The 22601-nt window shown below is 44.5% G+C and overlaps 2 protein-coding genes across 5 annotated transcripts in view; both read right to left on the minus strand.

Annotated features, from left to right (window-relative positions):
• Positions 1 to 3651, minus strand: part of LOC147031112 (NF-kappa-B inhibitor delta-like) — a 34268-nt gene extending 30617 nt beyond the window's left edge. The window contains exons 1-2 of one of the 2 annotated variants that reach the window (XM_085875845.1): positions 2783 to 3651; positions 638 to 736 (exon numbers count right to left, since the gene is read on the minus strand). In XM_085875845.1, the coding sequence (XP_085731971.1) occupies positions 638 to 731 (94 nt within the window). In that variant the 5' untranslated portion in view covers positions 732 to 736; positions 2783 to 3651. Of the gene's footprint in view, positions 1 to 637; positions 2381 to 2782 lie in introns of those variants that run through there. The other variant, XM_085875844.1, reaches the window with a different exon arrangement.
• Positions 3652 to 3874: 223 nt separating this feature from the next.
• The window catches only part of NFRKB (nuclear factor related to kappaB binding protein), a 92565-nt gene continuing 73838 nt past the window's right edge, over positions 3875 to 22601 (minus strand). Inside the window, exons 20-29 of one of the 3 annotated variants that reach the window (XM_085875842.1) lie at positions 22385 to 22587; positions 17393 to 17615; positions 15082 to 15339; positions 14629 to 14771; positions 9585 to 9919; positions 8558 to 9132; positions 8220 to 8333; positions 7916 to 8040; positions 7546 to 7675; positions 3875 to 4488 (exon numbers count right to left, since the gene is read on the minus strand). In XM_085875842.1, the coding sequence (XP_085731968.1) occupies positions 4303 to 4488; positions 7546 to 7675; positions 7916 to 8040; positions 8220 to 8333; positions 8558 to 9132; positions 9585 to 9919; positions 14629 to 14771; positions 15082 to 15339; positions 17393 to 17615; positions 22385 to 22587 (2292 nt within the window). In that variant the 3' untranslated portion in view covers positions 3875 to 4302. The other 2 variants (XM_085875841.1, XM_085875843.1) reach the window with 2 other exon arrangements.

Consider the following 22601-nt stretch of genomic DNA (forward strand, 5'->3'; position numbering starts at 1 on the left):
GTGAGTGAGGGCACCGAGCCAACATGCGAGCCGAGTTAGTGAGGGCACCGAGCCAACATGCGAGCCGAGTTAGTGAGGGCACCGAGCCAACATGCGAGCCAAGTTAGTGAGGGCACCGAGCCAACCAGTGAGCCGAGTTAGTGATGGCACCGAGCCAACCTGTGAGCCGAGTTAGTGAGGGCACCGAGCCAACATGCGAGCCGAGTTAGTGATGGCACCGAGCCAACCTGTGAACCGAGTTATTGAGGACACCGAGCCAACATACGAGCCGAGTCAGTGAGGGTATAATGAGCCAACCTGGGAACTCTCGTGGGATGACTTTCACCTGGACACATTACTGTAATAAGGACCTTTTGAGTCCGGTGTGCTGTCTGGTCTTCGGAAACGAATTATTGGTTCACACACATTTAGGAACTTTGTCACGTTTTTCTGAGAACCATAAGTTGTACTTTTATTGGACACAAAATCATTGAAACGGAGGATCTCCCCAGACGGGAACAGTCCGTTCCTTGTCGGTCAGGGATTAGCGGGAGACCTGGATGGAAGACAGAAGGTATCCTCCCCCTCCACCACACATGACATCGTATGGTTGCCGTTTGAACTTTCAGTAAGCATATTCCTGTTGTTAATAACTCACCTGTTGCTGTATTCCTCGGAGCTGCCGGACCCCATCCTTCGGGTGGGGAAGCTGGCGCAGCTGCGCGGGGTGAGACTGCGGTCCCACCGGGCATCTCGGCTAGATTGGGAGGAGGGGAAGGGTCAACAGAGCAGAGTGAAGGGGGAAATGCTGGGGTGAGAAGTGTGTGGATGGGACGCAGAGAGATCGACAACAGCGAAGGAGGAGGAAACTAGAAATGACACAGCGGAGCTTGAATGACAAGCCGCTGGAAAGTTGAGGGATAAAATGGAGAGGAAGTGAGCGGGGGGAAAAGGCGGGGACTGCATGATGGGCGGGGACAGTGAGCAGTTAAAGTTACTTTTGTTTGTTCGAATCATGTCAACGAATCACAAAGGAAATTTTAATATTTAACATACACACATATACATAGGGTGTCCCAAAAAATATACAACTTTTAAAATGCTTTGTTTGATCCTAAAAAAAGCAGTAATTTTGTCACTAATGCCTCATTTCTTTTGCAGAGACCCTGAATTTTATTTTGATACCAAGCAAGCGCCAGAAAAATGCCAAGACTGACCGTACAACAACGGACGAAAATTGTTGAACTTTGGCACCAGACGAAAAGTGTCATACAGGTGCAGCGTCTTTAATCGAGACATTTCGGTATCCACTTGTACCATGTACCAAGCTTTCGGACAATAAAGTGCACCATCACAAAGTTTACCAATGTGGGAACCATCTGTGACCTTCACAAGGGTCACAGTGGTCGGAAGAGGACAGGTCGTAGTGAAGAAAATGTGGAAATGGTGAGACAGGCAGTCGTTCAGATTCCAAAAAAAATCGATTTGACGACTTTCTGCCGAGACAAACATTCATAAGAGCACCGTTCAGAGGATCCTTCGCCAAGACATTCATGCCTTTCCTTACAAAATTCAAACGGAAACGGTGCTTACTGATCAACAGAAATGCAAACGACTAGACTTTGCAAATTGGTTCTCAGGAAAGTTGGAGGAAGATGCAGACTTCCTCAAAAAACTTCACATGACAGACGAATGCTATGGTATGCTCACTTGTCTGGGGAGGTAAACAAGCAAAACTTTCAGTACTGGGGGACTGAAAATCCTGGTAACGCATCAACTGAACTGGTGCCTCGATCTGTTCTCAAAGTCACCACGTGGGTGGCGGTTGGTTGGTATGGGATAATTGGTCCATACTTCTTTGAAGATGACCAGGGACGCACTTGCATGGTAAAACAGAGGAACTATCACAAAATGATTCAGGAATTCTATCTGCCTGAGCTACGTACTCAGGCCCGTAGGAGAAACAACCTGATGCAGATGAGAACCCAGTGGTTCCAGCAGGATGGGGCACCGCCCCATACAGCCAGGGAAACAAGGCGTTTTCTCAACCAACATTTTGAGGGCCGCTTTATCTCCCTCTACGAAGACGTTGAGTGGCCACCGTATTCCCCTGACTTCTTCTTGTGGGGGTATCTCAAGGACAGGATCTATGGAAACCCTAGGCCTCAGACTCTTGATCAGCTGAAGGAAAACATCCATCGAGAAATCCAGTACATTCCTCAGGAAACGTTTCCCAAAGTGACGGAGAACACGACAACGCGTTTGCAGGCAGTGATCGGACAACGTGGAGCCTACGTCGAACATGTGGTCTAAAAGAAAACGACGATTCTATATGGCAATTTTGACATTGGTACAATAAACTTCAACCTCGCAGCTTTCTATCCAGCCATATATCTTTTTTAAAAATATATGTTATGACCATCCTCTTTGCAGACGAAAAGTTGTATATTTTTTAGGACACCCTGTATATATATATATGTATATATATATATGTATATATATATATATATATATATATATATATATATATATATATATATATATATATCTTCAAAGAAGTATGGACCATATATATAATTATATAGCATCTTACACCTTTAAAAGATCATCATTAGACCGTGGATAAATCAACAATATACTGCAGCATGGGAATGAAAGCGGGTCGCCCTGTCATGAGCTACCTGTTCAACATAATGAGCTATTGGTACACAGATATGCCTGGTGTTGGCTTAATGATTTGGGTGGGTGGGCTTGGGATCCGAGGATCCCGAGTTCAAATCCTACTCGGCTGTTGAACAAATACCAGGTGGAGTTGACTATGCTGTCATCCTTCTGAGGTTGGCAAAATGAGTGCCAGCTTGCTGGTATCCTGTGTCGGAGTGGTGACCCGTCGAGGATTGTGCCCAATAGCCAAGGAGACTGCTGAGGCAGCACCAACGCTCTGCAAAGAGTATGATCCCAATGGATGGATGGATGGATGGCGCACAGATGGGAACGCAAAACAAGATAATCTTCGGCAGCAAACCAAATAATAACAACAATAATACAAGGTAATATTATTGCAATGATGAAGGGAACAAAATTATACGGCAGTGGAAGGGACGAGCCAACGTCGGTGGAGGAGGGGATGGTATGCGAGCGAGGTCATCCAGGGTGAGTTCGCATCTCAGGGCGACGATGTGCCCCAGTGCTCCGGTGAGTTACATTTTTAGTAAGGAGGGTACGTACAAAGCTCGTCTAGTCTGAATCGGGTTTTATAATAAAGCACGACTACAGGGCCAAAGGGCACAGCTCCAATCTGGATTGAATGGCATGCTTTGTGTTCAACGTGGGGCATGGTTTCTGCACCTGAATAACAAGCCATTTCATAAGACATTACAAGGCAACTCCAGCAAGTTGAATCACTCATGTTTCGGCTTAAAAATATCACAAGCTGGTCCTTTAAAAAGAAAACCTTAAACATCAAGACGGATCTTCGGGAGTGGGATCGTGTGAGTGGGAGTGGGGGCGCTCGTTCAATTTTCTGATACCCACTTAGAATTAACAAGCTGTGATCACAAGCGGAAGATACACACAAACCCAAATCCTCGTAAACCCCAAGAAAAGGTCCTTTGGGGCACGTGTACGTCAAAGACTTCACCAACTGCAGGAAGCACAACTTGTAATGTAATGCAAGGCTTGTGGAGGAGCTCATACACATCACGACACAGAACAAAGACGGCAGGAGACATCGTTGTACTTGAACACGAATCACAAGGACATTCACGGAAAAGGGACAAATCAATACAGTCGTCATGGGATCTGAATCCTTTGCAACAGGTGCAGGCAGCGCAGAGAAACCTTTCTAATGGCACCTTTGCTCATATTATCTCAAGGAAGTGCACTCAAATCCATGTACGTACAGAAAGTTTCTGGTAATACTTTATTTTCGGGAGTTTTGGGAGGGGGTAAGGGTCAGAATGGGCCAGGGAACATGGAGGAATTCTGCCACGATTACTGATCCCCAAGAGTGACGTTTCACTGAAGGAGAGACACAAGCATCAAATAAGGCACAGCACCATCGCGTGATTTCAATGGCATCAATTCGATAGCTATGGACGTTTAGGTTCAAGCAGGCCTGACACGTGCTGGAGCAAGAATAATAAAGTTCTGAGAATGAAGTATACGATGCTTTGATATCAGCTCGACAAGCATGTTCAGTATTATATTGACTTATCTGGCAAAGTGTCGAATTGATTGTCCAACGATGAAACAAAACAAACTTGCACCGCAAAGGTGACTTCGTCCCAACAGCGAGCTCGGCCACAGTCCGTTCACTTTGGCCTAGCTTGAGCCGGATGGAGGCTGTTGGGTGCCACCTGGGGGTTGAGCCTGCAAGGTGGTGGTTGAGGGAGCCGGGCACTTCTCGACCGATCCCTCAGAAGAGACGACGACGGTCGAGATTGGCACGGCAGGACACACCATTGCACCTTGGGGTAGTTGCTGGAGGGGAAGCTGTTGGATTCGTACCTGCTGGTGGAAGGACCACTCGAGTTAGTCGAACAAGCGAAGCTCAAAGCCAATGAGCCAAGTCGCTCAACGAAGGAATAATATGGCAGCCGTCACGATGACGTGCATCATCAAACGTATCATTGGCACATGTTACCTGCACTCCACCGAACACATCATTTGTTCACATTTCCTGTGCCCCCCATCACCTAACACATCATTTGCACACGTTACCTGTGCCCATCACCTAACACATCATTTGCACACGTTACCTGTGCCCATCACCTAACACATCATTTGTACATGTTACCTGTGCCCCGATCACCTAACCCATAATTACCCTGCGCTCACGACTGCATTTATAAAATTCAATTTCTCGGAAACCGTTGGTCCGATTGACACGAAATTTTACCATCGCAGTGCTTCTGCCTGCAGAATTTTGAATTCATAATTATGGCGTCATCGGTTACATGGTACGGACGCTATCTTGGAAAAACGTTGCACCTCAAAATCTCCCAAATCGCTCAATAGAAAAAATTGAAACATGGCTCATTATCAAGCACTCCCAATGAGGAATAAGATATGTTGATTATGACATCATCGGTGCCTTCCTTATGACATAATTCGACAAGTACAATGCTTGATCTGATCAGTACGAAAAATAAATTTCCTCTGCAACTGTTAATCCGATGGACACGAAATTTTCAGAATATGAGCGGCTCCTCATGTAGAATTTTCTTTAATGATAATAAGGACGTCATAAAACATCAAAAAAAGTTGCACCTCCATATCTCCAAAACTGCTCCATAGAAAAAAATTGAAACATGGCTTATTGTCAACTACTCCCCTTGGGGAATAAAATATGTTAACGATGATGTCATCGGAGCCTTCGTTACATCATAATTCAACAAGTACAACACTTATCCGATCATTATGAATTTTTTTTCTCAGCAACTGTTGGTCTGATGGACACGATATTTTCACCATATGAGCGCCTCCTCCTGTAAAATATTTGAATAATCATGATGTCATACTCGACTGGTCTGAAGTTTTAGAACACCCCCATTTTCCCAGTTTTTACTGAAATTTAAGCAGTTTAATGTTTCAATGTACTCTGAAATTAAAGCATAGAACAAATAAACAATTGCAGATAAAAAAAGAAATCATGGAATCGTTTTGTTGAATAAAATTTAATCTAAATTTTGGACTCAAAGTCGCCACCTTTTGCAGATGTAACAGCCGAACATACTCGTGGCATTCTTTCTTCAATGGAAATCCAATATTGTTCGGAAAGTTCTTCTCAACACTGTTGCAGAAGTTCCCACAAATTTGTTGCACTTGTAGGTTGCTTTGCTTTCATCCTTCTGTCCAGTTCATCCCAAACCAGCTCGATGGGGTTTAAGTCTGGAGACTGTGGGATGAACCCCTGACCAACTAGTTGTAGACCAGAGGGTATTGCATGGCGCTGCAAGATGCTGTGGTAGCCCTTTTGGTTCAGGGTGTCAGTCACTCTGTGCAAGTCGCCGACTCTAGATCCAGCTAAAGAGCCCCAGATCATCACGCTTCCTCCTCCATGTTTGACAGATGATGTCACACACTTAGAAACAATCCTGTCACCTACTCGACGGCGTACAAAAACTCTGCGCGATGAACTGAAGATTTCAAATTTTGATTCGTCGGCCCATCAGACCTTCTTCCATTTTTCAGTAGTCCACTGGCAGTGCTTCATGACCCAGGCAAGCCTCTTTTTCTTATTTTGCCATCTTAGCAATGGCTTTATTACTGTCACTCGACCTGTCAAACCTGCAGCTCGAAGTCTTCTCTTCACAGTTGAAACTGAGGCTTCCTTACTTCGACCAGTGTTAACCTGTGCATGAAGCTGCTGTACTGTGAGGTGCCTCTCATACAAGCTGTTGACTCTCAGAAACTTGTCTTCTGATTGTGTTGTGGCTTTGGGTCTGCCAGACCTCTTCCTGTCAGAGTTTCCTCCAGTTTCCAAATGCCTTTTGATGGTGTAGGAAACTACTCACTGATACCTTGACTTCCTTTGCAATTTCTCAAAAGGAAAGACCTACACTTTTAAGGGTTATAATGGTCTGTCTGTCTTCCTTTGTTAATTGTCTTTTTCTCACCATTATGACAGCAATATTCTACTTCCCGCAGTGCAATATTGTCCAAATAATGCTTCAGAGGGTGTATCAACACAGTCTGTTCCAACACTGCTTTTATACAGACAGAGGGTTTGGAACTAACTAATCAACAAAAGTTGGGACACCTGTAGGAATTGTTTGCATCAACTTTCAAGGCTGAATTTACTTCTCTTGCTGCAGAACAGCTGCAGTTGCTAACCCATTACTTGTTCCCTGAAAAGGGTCTTTTTTAACAACTCTGAAATTTACATGATTTTTCAGTTTTTGGTAACCTAAACTTTTTTATAACCTCTGGCAGTTTACCGCTTAGCTTTGTACCATTTCAGGTTATTCACTGCACTTGAACTGCTTAAATTTCAGCAAAAACTGAAAAATGAGGGTGTTCTAAAACATTTGACCGGGAGAGTAGGTCATGTGGTTCAGGCGGCATCTTGGAAAAAACGAAAAACATTGCAACTCTAAATCTCCAAAACCGTTGACTGTGCAGGGTAAGTATTCAATGAATACCATGTAGTTTGTCCGTTACCTGCACTACCCCCATATCATTTGTCCACGTTACCTGCACTCACTACCCTTATCACATCATTTGTAGATGGTACCTGTGCCACTCATCACCGAACACATAATTTGTACACATTACCCACACCCACCCCCCAATCTCCTAACTCAGTAAAAAATGCTTCAGTTACAACTATAGTATGACAATTGTACTCCCTTATACTGTAGTAGATAACAGATCCGATCGCAGTAGTTTGTCGAGAATTACTACAGGAAAGGAATGCTATTTTTGCCGAGGAATTCATCGTTTGTACACGTTACCTCCTTCCCTCATCACCTAGCATCATTTATAGAAGTTAACTGTGCCCCTATCACATATGTGCATGTTAACTGTGCCCCCTATCACCTAACGGATTGTTGTACATGTTACCTGTGCCCCCTGCTGTTGCAGTTGCTGCAGCTGATGCTGAGTTATGTAGCTGAATGGCTTGTTCCCAGGCAGCAATTTTGCTCCCGCTGGAACAGTTGTCAGAATGATGTTTCTGCCCAAACCCCCGAGGCTGTACAAATACAAAAGTGTGCCAGAAATACGGAAGATCAAGAACAAGTGCAAATAGGTTGGGAGCAAAAAAAACCACACAAGTAGGAAACACAAAACGACCACCTTCCGTCGCCCTTGAGGAGAGCACACAAAACATGTAAACTTCGATGTGTGGAATCACATTCAGACCAATCGGAAGCACAGAAACTCGTGCGAGAGCAACACACAATTAACACTTCGAGGCAAACGTGCTGCGGACCTCGAAGCTGGGATGCTGCCTTTGAGGATGGCGGAAGCGGTGATAACCCCACCCTTGGTTGCTCCTGATTGATTCAAGACTTGCAAACTGGACAGTGGAACGGTTATAGTGCCAGGAACTTTTGTCTGCACACACAGAATGACAGAAATATATTGCACAACTCAGGCCCACTCCACATCATGCAAGCATGTAAATGATGCTCTGGGTTGGTGGGCAAACATTAATTACACTCCCTTGTTCCTTAATTTGTTCACTCTCTCAAACCTAAACCCGAGATGCAAACAAGGAGTGAGGAGTAGCTCACCGTTGGAGTGGACGAAGAGGGCGACGAGAGGGTGGCTGGTTTGACAGGTAGCCCCAAAGCAATGCCAGGTACAGATGAAGCCGAGACCATGACTGGCGGACTGTGAGTTAGAGTCTACAGCCAAAAAACCAAAAGGTGAACAATTATGAAAATAAGTAACACTGGGAGAAGTAGAAAACGTTTCCACTTCGTGTAAGTAAACGACATTGCTGAGGAACACAATGTGTTCAGGAAACCTCTTAGCAGCTTGAAGAGTCACAAAGTGATGCCCTATTTATATCTCAAATAGCAAAATAACTTGATTGCTGATGACGAACAATCGTCATGAATAAACCTACCACTGAAGATGCACTCATAGTGGTGTCCCCATCAACACCACCACCACCACCACCACCACCAAGATGGCTGCTGCTCACTTCCACTGCTGCCTTCATCTCGGTTCTTCCGACAACACCAGATGCTGATGTATTTGCGGATCCGATGACTCCAACAGTTCGAACGTCGGTGCTAGCTGGCACGACCCTACCAGACCCGGGAGCTCCACCAGGCACGACTGTTCCCAATACACCACCGCTCCGCTCAACCCCAACAGCCCCTCCCAGCCCAACATTAACCCCTTGTCCAACGGATGACACGACCCCGCCAGATCCCACGGTTATTCCGGTGCCGAGTCCCCCGGATCCAAAAGCCGCTCTCACCCCCATGGTCCCCACAACCCCTCCAATTGTTCCGACGCCCCGCTGTACCTCACCCAATCGCATCACTCCACTTCGTCCTGTGAGAGGAGTGGGAACGGAAATGCGAGCTTGAACGAGGTGAACCGGTGAAGGGGTGACTGGAGATGAAGCCCCGACGGGCTCTGATCCCTGATGAGAAGGCCGAGAAACCCCCAAAGCAGTAGTAACATTTATGGCTGTAAAAGGACAGGAGGTGTGAATAAAGGACAACATTAAAATTAGAAGATTTGGAAGTTTTCTTATTTATCATTTAAATAGTGAACTTTTAAAGCTATTTTTCTTGTCCAATGTGTATTGTGTACGAGTGTTGGGTAATTGAAAGGAAAACTAAATAAATAAATAAAGAAACCGCAACCGTAACGGAACTTGACCATTGAATCAAATACAGCCATCATTATGCAAATGTATGGAAACTAAACCAATGATTACGCAAATCATGAAGACACGAAAACTACAAATATCAGCTTTTTAACATTTTATTGAAAAACTGCAAAATGCTCGGCATCGTTGAAACTTAAGGAAAGCGAGAAAGCCAAATTCATATCAAAATTGCATAAATGTTGGTGGATATTTAAAGGTCCACCATCGACATGACAAAGACTGGCATAACAACCCATGGTGGACCAACCTTGAGAACAGGTGGTAAAGGTGCCACGGGCCGTGGCCGGTGCCGCGAGACGTGGAGTGGTGAGACGCGGGGTCGCAGTGGTTGCGGGGCTCGCGGTTGGAGCTGCAGACGCCAGATGCACACTGACGGTGGTAGGTGCGGTGCTGGTCGAGCTGGAATTGGCGTTGGCGGTGGAGGGCGGTGTTCCGGCAGCGTGCGTGAGCTGCAGCGTGGCCGATATTCCGTGAGCGCTCAAAGATGACAACAACTCTGGGGTTAACTTTAATGTCGTCAACTGACCTCGCGTCAGGGCTGCCGCCATCTCTTGGGGTAACCGCAAGACCGTTTGATGAGGCCTTCCGTGGCATAAGGCAGAAGATGCAAGCAAGAACTTTATGAAAAGCAGACAGAATGACTCAAAGTGAAAAAAAACAGCTTTCCACCTATTTGGCAGATGGAGAATGTCACATTGTCGAGAAAAATGTAAAAACCTTTCTAAGAAAAGGAAAATCGTAGAAGCAGAGATCCGACTTTGAAATAAACTCTCATAAAACTCGAGGGGGAGCACTCGGTCGAGTGCAAAACCTCCACCGCCAATACTGCTAGGTCACTCAAGTGAACCTGATATCCTATTCATTCAATTTGACGTCAACAGTGCTCACAGAGTTATTGTTTGCAACTTTCCCTTTTACTTTTAACTTTTACATACTCAATTCATTCATCATAACTAGATTCCTCGAGACAGAAATTGATTTTACGTGGGTATATCCACCTGAAGTTCCAAAATCAGCCACAATTATAATTTTGGCATGTTTTTTTGTTGGAAATCACTTATAACATGTAGAAATGCAAAAAAAAAAAAAAAAAAAAAAAATCGAAATTTTGTTGAAAAAAAAGTTGCAAAATTTTTTTTCTCTAACAATTTTTTTTGGGGGGGAGGGGGTTGGAAATCACTTAAAACATGAAGAAATGCAAAAAAAAAGAAATCGAAATTTTGTTGAAAAAAAGTTGCAAAAAATTTTTTCTCACAATTTTTTTTTTGGTGGGGGGGGGGGGGGGGTTTGGAAATCACTTCAAACATGTAGAAATGCGAAAAAAAAAATTCAAATATTTTTTCAAAATGGCCGCCATAGCGGCCATATTGCATTTTGGACCAAGTCCAAAATCTAATGGCATGATCCTTGGACCAGACCTAACCCCCCCCCCACCAAGTTTCGTCGAAATCCATTGAGGAGTTTTTCCGTAATACTGTTCACAAACAAACAAACAAACAAAGAGAAAGGGGTGAAAACAGTAACCTCCATCCATCTTCCATGGCGGAGGCTAATAAAAGCAGCATCTGGGCAATAAGAATATTAATGTGGGAATAATGAGGGGAAGGAAGAACAAAGCAAAGTATTCCATATCCAGGTGGGAAATGCCACCCCTACATCCTTTCTTTTCTTGCTCTTTCATGAAAATGGTTTTGAAGAGAAAGTTGAAATGCACCACTCCTCAACTCCCCCACCCCCTCAAGTAATAAGTTCCAGTTGGTGTCAGATTCTTTCCAGAAGTGGATAGGTTTCCTGGAAATCAAGTTTCTGGCTCAAAGTTTTTGAACATGAAAAAGCTTATCACACCCTCTCATAAAAAAATACAAAACTCTGCAGAAGATGTACTTAAGCATGGGTCAATGATTTAACAAAAGAGGGCCAATGTCAAAACATGGCAATTTTGTTGGCGAATCAAGGATCATTATGGGGGTTTTTTTTTTTCGTGACTGGATGGAATGGGGTGACCTGAGGTTGTAGTGAACAGCCGTCATGAAGCCTTGGAGGGAATAATGTGACTGAACAGACTGGGGAAGTTGGTTCTACAAGTGAGAAAAAAAGAGGAACAAATGAGTGGAGGTGAGTAGAAGCCTGGAAGATTTTAACAAGAAGAGGGTTACTGGCAGATCATGTGTACTCTGTAGAAACCTGGAGAGGTGGACAGAGCCAAGAGAAGGCAGAGGGTGCAAGGCCAAAAGAGGAGGCAGTAGAATACAGAGACCACCAACCTGTCTGCGATGCAAAAGTAACAGGGCTCGACACTCAGATTTGTTGTGGGAGATCCTGATGATTTTGAAGGCCTTTCTTTCCATGGGAACAAGAAGGGCAAAGTCTGAGGCAGGGGCGCAAGCCCAAAGGGGAGAGCAGTACTCCATCAAGCTGTGGTAAAAGCCTTGTAGGTTTTCAAAAGTTCAAACTGCCCAAGGAAACACCTTGCATGATGGAGGATGCCCAGTCGGTGGTTGGCTTTGGAGGCCTTCTTGGAAATATGGTCTGCCGAAGAAAGATTATGGCTGATGGCGATGTCCAAAGTGTGAGTAACTTAAAATTCAAGCGATTTCTTTCACATGTAGATGGGAGGGTTTGCAAGATGGTCCTTTCAGAGAGATAGGGTGAATGTGTGGGATTTTTTTTCAGGGGTGAAAGACATATTCCAAGTATTTGACCAGCTCCTGATTCTATCAAGGTCTGCAGAGTTAGAAAAGGCTGCTGCCTGTTTGTCTGAAGGATAAGAGATGATACAGCAGAGGGTGAAATCATCATCAAAGAGATAAGCAGGATTTTCCATGGAATCACAAAGATAGTTTCTGAAGACGAGTAACAAGACTGGGCCCAAGACATGGTATTCTAGCCTTAACAGAGAGAGGAGATGAGATGAGAGGAACCCTTCAAGAGCTCACACTGATTATAGGAGTGGAGAAAGTCAGTGATCCATAAGAGGAGGTAGCCTTGGATGCCATAAGCAGAGACTTTAGAGATCAAAGTGGGGTGCCAGCATTTATCAAATGCTCGAGACATGTCCAGAGAGAGAGAGAGAGAGAGAGAGGGCCTTGATCTCATGACTAAGATTGAGGGCTTCCATCCATCATTGAGAATGTGGAAGCAGGATGTCCAGGGTAGAATGACTGCCTCTGAAACTGAACTGATGATCTGACAGAAAAGGATGTATTTGATATCACCTGCAATGTTAGATTCCTTGACCTTGCTTAAATTTGGAAGCAAGCTTATAGACCTGAAGTTTCGAGGATCAGATTTTGCACCGTGTTTGTATATGGCAGTGAAGTTTGGTAACTTCCAGGCAGACAGAAACTGACCCATAGAAAATGATAGGGTGAACAGAGCAGAAAGAGGATGGGCAAAAGCAGCAGACGGAGTTTTTAGGACGTATGCACCGATGCCCCTTGGCCTGTCGCAGAATCGGAGTCGAAGTTTAACAGAAACCTCTCCATCCTGTCAAATGAAAAAGACATTATCCAGGAGCAGTTTGGTATGAGAGTGGAGGGTAGGCGAATGGAGCGAGGAGTTGGGTATACAATATTTAGAATCAAAAATAATTTAGGCATTTGGCCTTCTCACGAGCAGAGTCAGTTGTGGTGCCATTTGAAATGAGGGAAGGGATGAAGGGGGAGCATACATCAAAGACAGACTTGACAAGGTGCCACCAAGATTTGAAAGAGACAGGTTTGAGACACAGCCTTGAGGTTGGCCAGATGTTGGTTTCTGGCTTTTGTGAGAGTGGACACACATCTGTTCTGGGTTTTGTGGAATGATCCGAGGTTGCCTTTGGTTGGTTTTGCCTTCCAGGCAGAGAAGACAACTGCCTCACCACAGGATTTTGTGTTACAGTGGTGAGAGGATAGTTATGATAACTGCAGATGAGAGGATATAAATCTGTAAATAAGGGAAAGCAAGCTTGTGTGGAAGGATTCCCAGGCAGTATTAACATCATGAGAGGTGGAGATGAAGTACCAATCTTGACAAAAGAGGGCAGCTTGCAGTCCCTGACAGTCAGCTTGAGTGAACTAACAGAATATGTGGCTGAGGCAGCTTTTTGAAGAGAGGGGCCAGGACACAGGAGAAGAAGAGAGGGGCCGGGACAGAGGGGAAGAAGAAAGGGGCCGAGACAGAGGGGAAGAAGAGAGGGGCCAGGACACGGGGAAGAAGAGAGGGGCTGGGACACGGGGAAGAAGAGAGGGGCTGGGACACGGGGAAGAAGAGAGGGGCTGGGACACAGGGGAATTTGAGAGAAACCAGGGTGCAGGAGAAGCAAAGAGGATCTGAGGCATTAAGGAAGCAGAGATTGCCAGGAAGTGCTGGGGTGCAGTAGAAGCAAAGAGCCGCCAAGAAGTGAAAGAAACAAGGAAGGGGTGGGAAGTCAAGGAAGCAAGGAGGATGTGGGCATGAGGGAAGCAAGGAAGATGTGGGGCGTGACGGAAGCAAGGAAGATGTGGGGCATGAGGGAAGCAAGGAGGATGTGGGGCGTGAGGGAAGCAAGGAGGATGCGGGGCTTGAAGGAAGCAAGGAGGATGCGGGGCGTGAAGGAAGCAAGGAGGATGCGGGGCGTGAAGGAAGCAAGGATGATGCGGGGCGTGAAGGAAGCAAGGAGGATGCGGAGCGTGAAGGAAGCAAGGAGGATGCGGGGCGTGAAGGAAGCAAGGAGGATGTGGGGCGTGAAGGAAACAATGAGGGGGTGTGGTGTGAAGATGAAGACACAGAGGACCAAGAAAGGAAGGAGAGGGTAGGGCATGGAAGAAGCAACGAGGGGAGGGCACCAGATAGAGGAACATGTAATTGTGGGACAGTGAGGAGAGGTGGAGGCGGGGGAACCCAGGTGTGAAGAGGACATGGGGGAGGGTACTGCCGTGAGGGGGTTTGTCACCGTATGTAATTACTTACACACATGACAAAAGGGTTCAATTTAATGATACCAAGGGCAGAGGTACAAAAAGAGAGATCAGGATTGGGATGGCAATGATGATTAAAGGCAAGAAGAAAGACAGTGCGATTTGAACTCGATGGTGGATGAGGGACAAGTTTGCAAGTCACCCAAGGAAGGAGAAAAGGAAGGTATTGAAAGTGGAACAAGAAAAAGGTGTTTGGAAGCAAGTGGGAAGATTGAACATTTTTAAATTCCGTTTTAATTGATGGAGCGAGAGGGAGGAAGAACCGAAGAACCAATCTGTTTTTTACCGATTCCACTGGCATTTCTCATTCCTCCGAGCACGGCACGGACGAGCAATGTCACACCAGCGCACCTGGTCAGACCCGTCGTCGCTGTAGATGCTTTGCTGTGCAACACAGGCCCAGCCACTGGCACAGAAACCTCTTTGCCCTGGATGCGAAGACTTGTGCTGGTTGCCTGGGCTTTCCCCATACCAACTATTCCTCCAACAGACACCTACGGAGTATCGCACGGTGATAGAAAAGTTTGTAACACTGACATTCTCAGTCGTTTTTAATGCTATTTTGCTGCACAATCCACAACAAACCAGACTTTTGCTTCTTGTTTACATATTAGTCATTGCAAACCTGTGGTAAACCCCCCAAATAACACCATTCTCTTAGCAATAAGAAATAAGCTATTGCACAATGCAAAAAAAAATTTTGATTTCAAACTTCTGACATTACACCCTCAGCCTCACAATATTAACCTTTGACTGCCCATCAGGAAACTCTCTTCCTCACCATACAAACAATAAGGCCCACACCTTCTTGATCATTGTCGGAGACTTGACGGATGTGGTTGCCATGGTGAATGGAGCTGCTGTGGTGACTGTAGCCTTGACGACAGCTGGCAGAGGAGCAGCACCCATGGATGAGGTGGTTGAAGATATTTTGCTGGAAGTGGTATCAGCTTCTGTGGCGGTAGGACCCACCGCCGGCGGGACAGGTGCCGCAGTCACACGGATGCCCCTTGGTAGTGTCAAACTTCCCTGTGCCAATGCTGCTTGAATAGCCGATTGTACCTGAAAAGGATAAAAATTATATTGTCACGTTTATCGCCCCTGCCGTGACTTCAAGAATGAGTCACGTGAGGAGCTATGAAATGGCTAAGTAGTCACTTCACGGATGGTAGGCTCCCAAGCCGAGGTGAGCAATTTTATTCCGAGCATGAGCAAAGCAACCCCGTGCCAGTTATCAGGATTTTAACCCAATTTAGATTCCCCAGGGAGAAGCCAATTATTCTGAAACGAGCGACGCTCTGGAGGTGGATGGAGAAGAATATACACACACACAACTTGCGAAATAGGGATTCGTAAAATACAAAACTCTGGCCAAGGCACATTTACAGATGGATAAAGTGGACAAAGACAATGATCAAGGATGATAATTAAGGGATAAATTTAAGGGATAAACTTAATAAATCCAGAAATTACAATAAAAATCTAGGGGCTTGGACACAACCTCGCATATACAACACAGACGAACCAAGCAAGGATTGTTGAGAGCACAAATGTCCTCGAGAAAACAGTTTGAAGAGCAGAGCAGATCAGGGCAGAGTCGTACTGGGCAGAAATTGTGGCCCAAAGAAGCATTCCAGACAGAAGAGCAGAGAGAGAGCTACGGCACTAACAGAGCTCCCAGGCTAAAGAGAACAGTCTGACGCTAACGAGTGTCCCTGGCCAGCGAGAGATAGAAAAATTACTTCTCAGTTGATCAAATCGGTCCCCTTTCCTCCTCCCAACTCCTCTCGTCCCTCACATGATGCGTTGTAGAAACTGAGACAGCGCCTTCCTGTCATCAGCCCAGTCAGGACACGGCCCGTGGCTATGGCAAATTCTGGCACTTCTTGTCAGCGGATCCAGCTCAGACCATGCCGCGTTAATGTAGTCGTGTGAGGGTCCTCCTGGAGGCTCCACCTCAGGTGACAAACTTGATGTCATTGGCAGTGACATCATGTACTCGGGACGTGCCCATACAGGAGAGAAGGGGTGAAGGGAACAAACTTTATCGTGTGCATCGGGCAATCACGTTGGGGTCACCAATGTAGAAATTATGTGTGTGTGTGTGAATTTCCACTCATTTGTGGTCATACGGTGGTTAGATGAATGCCGGCAGTGTCCAAGTCTCCATTATGCTCAGCAAACGTAGCGATGGGAGTAATAATGAAAGTTCAACTGAGATGCGTGCGGCCAATGCTCCTCGGAATGCGGGTCGAAAATCCTGGCGGGAAATACATCATGAAATGTTGATTTCCAGCAGATGAAAAATACCAAGTCGGGGAAATAGGAAAGTTAGCCTGTGGCGATTTCCACCAAGATGCAGCTAATGTTCCTCGAAACCCGGGTAAAATGCAAAGGCCTACGAAGTAGGAACGTTCGTCTGATCGACGTGAGAAGTAGGAAGGAAAGCAAGTTAGGAACCGCAGATAGTCATGAGGGAAAACAAAGAGAACCAAAGGAAGCCCAAAATAACTGGGCAGCTCTAGTACTTCTTCAAGCTTCACCGTCCCATGGCTCTTCGCTCTCGTGCGATTGTTCTTCTTCCTTAAATCCATTTTCCTGCCCTAGTATAGAAAAGTACTCAGGGGTGATCGTTTGTTCCTAGTTATAAACCACGCCAAGTATTCCAACATTCACTAGCAGAGCGTCAGCATGTAAGGAACAAGCTTGGTGGATGAATTCTGCGTGCACCGGATGTTCAAGTAGAAAAAAATATAGTCAACACTACAAATTGGCCTCTTGGGGGTCGCTTCACCTTTCCTTGCTTGGCCCTTGCTAGTTCAGACAGGAAGGACAGATCACTTGACAGCCTTAACCGAGATAACTTCTCCACAGCACACAACACCACCTTCAAATGGCAATACAAAAACAGTACGACTTAACCTAACACGAAGTCCTTATCGGTGAAAATTATCTACCTGCACGAGCACACGGTTCATGCGAAGGTCCTACACTTTACCAACTACCAAGTACCCCACACAATATTATTACAGTAATTGTATGAAAATAAAAGAAACAAAACAGAACATACAGGTGATGTGAAACTTTGGAAGCTTATTTTAGTAATGCCAATGACCTTGTTGGTTTTACCAATCCCCAATACTGATTGGGCAATGGTGGAAGACACGGTAGGTGCATGGACTTTTGTTGCCTGTTGAATTGGTAGTGACACTGCGATCTGCGTCTTCACAGGTTGCTGTCGAGGCGGCATGGGAACAGCAGTCTTTCTGATTGGCTGACCAGATGACATCGGAATACTATGTGAAGCAGCGGTGGAAGTTGTGCAACTTGGAGACATGCTACAGGAGGAGAGGAAATGTGGTTAAAATGCTAAAAATAATCAAACAGGATTAAAAAATAATAATTAGAAAGCTATAAAAAAACAAAAAACAAGCAGGACTGTCTGTATGTCTGTCAGTCCGCAAACTACTCACTCAGTTTTGGGGCTAGCTAGACCTACCAAACTTTGTGTGGAAACTTTTGGGGTATAACGGGTGTCCTAAGGCGGGTGGGAGGTTTCATAAATTTCTCAACACAATTATGATTTTGAGTTTCCACCCAAACGGAACTGCTCTCTCTCCGCATGTAAACTCATTCACGGGTTCGGCATTACCAGTTTCGCCATTTACCGCGTGTGCAAACATTCGCTGGTTCGGTAATATCTCCATAAAATTGAGATTTTGCGTTTCCACCCGTACGATGCCGATCTTTCTCCGCTGATGCAAAAGGACTGCATGTTCTCACCAAAGATGGAAAAAAAAGACAAGGAATCCAGTTTATCAAGAACTTTTGCAGTGAATTAAATTGTCCGCGTGTGGATACATTAGGGGGTTTGCATTCACCATTTCGGCATTACCTGTGTGTAAGATTTTTTTCCCGTCAACATCACACCACGTTCGCTTGAGACTTTTTGGTATTTTTTTGCTGTCATAACCCATTTCCTTCATCATGGCACATAAGAGCCAATCCGCCCTCCCCAGCCAACACTATCACAATTGTCATTGCTTTCAGCTTCATGATAATCACTAAAGTTACACCAATTTTACACAGTACTACTTCCAGTGCCATAAAAGTTTCTCTGCAGCTTTTCGGTGCTCTGCACGTATTCAAAAGTGGGTGGGAGTTTTCATAAATTTCCTGAAAACCTTTTTTTTTTGAGATTCTGGGCTCCCACCCATGCGTTGCACCAGTAACTCACGAGTTGCTGTAATATACTAAACCAGGAATAAAAGAAGAATAAAGTTTTCTTATTTTGGTATTGATTGAAGTTATTCACAATAGCCCAACAGATAGCTTCACATATTTGAATGATGGTTTCAGTTATCACAAACATCTCAGATCACCCCCATCCGAAACCATGATTTCTTTTTTCTAAGTTGATTAACTACTCCTGCACCCTCCACCCCTCCTCCCCCAAGCACATCTTTTCCCAAATTTACAGTTATCCTTTCATAAGAATTTGCTTCGAGGTATTGTCCAACTGGAAGCTCCTCCTCTAACCCTCATTCTTCCCCACATCCATTACATTTGTCCAAGTCTCCCTCTACTTTGTCCCTCACCCCTGCTGTTTATGTGCTCCCCACCCCCCCCCTTTCTGTTCTGTTACATCCTGATCTGTTCTATGTTGGAGACATTGTATACTAAAAAATAATGGTGATACCATCACTAAATTTTGCATGTGTGTTCTTCTTGAGTCGCTGATTGACAAAAAAAAAAAATGTTAGCCACTTAAAATTCCGAAATGGCTGTCAATGATGGCCTTGAATTATGGTTTTCCACATATAAAGAATTGACAGAGTTGTTCAATTTGAATGATCTTGGGGTTGATGTACGTTTTTAATTATGCTGAATTTGATGTTACCCGTTTCAAGGCTCTCTGATACTTCTTTTTACTATTTTTGAATATTTTCCTGTGCCTGGTGTTGGCTTAATGGCTAGAGTGGTGGGCTTGGGATCCTAGGGTCCTGAGTTCAAATCCCACCTCCCTGTTGAATTAATACCAGATGGGGTTGACTCTGCCAGTCATCCTTCCGAGTTCGGCAAAGTGAGTGCCAGCTTGCTATACTGTCGGAGTGGCAACCTGTCCAGGATTGTGCCAAATAGCCAAGGAGACTGCTTTGGCAGCACCAACACTTTACACAGAGTCTGGTCCCAATGGATGGATGGATGGTACCTTTGAAGGTAAATTATGCAACTTCTAATGTAACATTTGTGCTGCTGTGCGAGTATGACTGGCATTGTGGCATTAATCTGGATTATACAAATGAAGTTACAGTTGCAATACTGTCTAAAGTAAAATTTCAATTCAGATTAAAAGCAATCAACTCAAAATAAATGTTTGTTCCCCATCTTATATATTATTTCAGTTTGTGGTTTCGTGTCGCGCTATCTTCGACTTTGTTCTGCGCTCGAGTAACGTGATATTCGGCTTACATTATCTCAAAGACCATATGAGGTGCATGGTACAAAAAAAGTAAATAAAATGGTTCTGAAACAGTGAAATCGAATTTCACTTACTGCATTAAAGTAAAATTACTACTGATACTCTGCATCAGTTCCTTTCTCAAACACACCCACCCCAACATGTCGCGCAGAGCACGGGTTATGCTAGTTGATGTTTGTTTTCAACATACATCATGCGTGTAACTATGCTATCATAAAAACGTCCCTCTTGTGAAACAACAGCATAATCAAAGAGTGTACCAAGGTCAATTCAGCAATTCCACCGTCTAAAACCTGCTTAATATCCATGATTATTGCACAAAATTAGTCTCGAATATGTGCAACTTACATTTTGCTGTGCAGACGAGGTCAACGCAACAGTATTTTCACCATCCATGGTATTCTGTCTTACATCCACATTTTGTGAGTTCCTGGCAGCAGGCTACGATAGGGGGAAGTGTAATCCAGCAGATCTGCCACATTCCATTTCATTGAATCCATTCCCAGTTGGCAGGGCTCTGACCATCTTGCTGGCACACTGCTGCCTCACTCCATATGCATCCTGCCTGGTAGGCAGCATGCTTGGTATGCTGGAGAATGGCGGATCAAGTTGGTGGGATCGATTCATAAGACCTCTGCTTCCTGGCAAATGGGTCCAGGCATACATCATTAACATTTATAGTTCAACTGGACATATCTATCATATATTGTGATGAGAAACTTCACCAGAATCGGAAGGTCATCATCTCCAACTGTTGGTGGATGCTGGCTGAGCTTTATGAAGACATCTGATGCCTCTGCACAAACATCCAATGTCAGTCATGAAGACTTTTTTTCCTTTGCTTGTGATGCAACATCTGCTTTCTGCGGCAGTGAGGGCATGAAAGAAGATGACTCCACTCATCTTCTCTGGGACAATTGCAGAGGTGATGTTATGTATTGCAATCCATCTCAGACTGGATCCGTGACCAAACACAATCCATGTTATGTGCAGTCTAAGGTGTTGCAGGGATGACAGAGCAGCAATTACTATGAGAACATCTGTCATTTGCTTTGATCACAAGGGCCTCGTTTCCCTCCATTGCCACGTGCCTGGTATTCTAACTCTTTCTAGCTTTGAGTTGTTCAACATCAGTTGACAACTTTGGTGGTATTTTATTTTGTTCCTGATCAAAGTTTCTTCGATACCATAAACTTCATCTCGTCTTGATGGATCCCGCATCCTTGGTGGAGTGTTGATGGCTTGAAACACAGGAATATTTGTTACAATATTACTTTACCCATCAGACTATAAACTACAAGAGCTTGGGGTAACTTCAGGCCTTCTTTTTTTCCCTGCTAACAAAGGCGACATTTACTCCAAAACTTTCCCATTTCGACAGTGTGGCCATCTTACAGAAGCTGTAGAGAAATGGGTTAAGGCCAAGGAGTTATACTTTGACCACGTAGACTTTCTAGTGTGAGATGTCAACAATTCAAATGTTAATGCAGTTGCCATACACCTAGCCCGATCATTCATTCAGTGTCATTTACGTCCTTTGCTTTCTGTACACCATCCGGATAACTAAAACCTCACCATCCTTGCCTTGGCTATTCCGCACTGGCACATCCTGTCAATTTAGATGCAGTTATCAAACTGTTAAGTGATAATTACATAACATTTGGGAAACTAAATTAGTACCATTTGTTAATTATCTGACACTAAACTTTATGCCGAGTTGCACAGCAGTGATGTCACCAGTGTACACTGGTCATCGACATTCATTCCTTCATAGCATAGTCCTCATTAATGTGGCTCCTGTTTTGGTGACTCTCATGTTAATCATAACCAACAACTATTCATATCTTCTTGCTGACTTCATGCACATTATGTTTGAGCAGGACATGCTCCTTCACATACAGCATCTCTCTGCATGCTACCCTCACCTAGTTTAGCCTGTGAGCCAACACAGTTTACCGAGGTGCGACCGTTGCCGTGCACAAGCAACGTCTTGGAAGCCATTGATGAAAGTTCGGTGAGCAGTGAAGATTAATGCCTGTAGTCCATATAAGAAAGGTGACGGACTTCTGAAGAAAAACTACTACCTCCGTTACTGCACCCTCACACCCAACGTATTACATTATACTGTATATTCAGTGCAGACATAATAAAAATAAGGAATTTCATCAAACTTACCATAAATGATTAAATAATTAATTTGAGAGGAGCAGAACTTACAAAATCAGTTTCTGCACAATTAAAAACATAAATCGACCCCAAGATAATTCAAATTGGACAATTCTGTCAATTTGTATGCAAAAAAAAAGTGTTATGACGGACACCAGTTTTTCAAGATGGCTGCCAATTATGGCCTATCTTGGATATTTGGGTAGCTAACGTTTAATTTATTTTCTTCTGAAAAGTGACCCCCCCCCCTCCAAAAAAAAAAGAACACAGATGCAAAATTTAATGATTGTATCACCATTTGAATGATTGAGGCTAATTGAATATATATATATATATATATATATATATATATATATATATATATATATATATATATATATATATATATATATTCATGCATCTGCTGAGCTACATCCCATCCATCATTCCCTTCCACTCAGATACCGCCTCATTGCTTACCCTTGCTGCGCTTTGACGGCGTCACACTCGCGGCTCTCATTATCCCCACCCGTGGTTCCTAATGCTAAAGGAACTGAAGAGGATGAAGGGGTCATGGTGGGGTGCGTTGTAAGGGGTGTTCCTGACATGGGGTGGCCCGAAGATGCCGAAGATGTGCCATCGTCTCGGTGAGGAAGCAAAAATGGCTCCTTTGCAGAAGTTTTCTGTTAGACAGGAG

The sequence above is a fragment of the Eptatretus burgeri genome, chromosome 3, assembly GCF_056783735.1.
Source record: "Eptatretus burgeri isolate ZD-2024b chromosome 3, Ebu_testis_v1, whole genome shotgun sequence".
In the NCBI taxonomy this organism is placed as follows: Eukaryota; Metazoa; Chordata; class Myxini; order Myxiniformes; family Myxinidae; genus Eptatretus; species Eptatretus burgeri.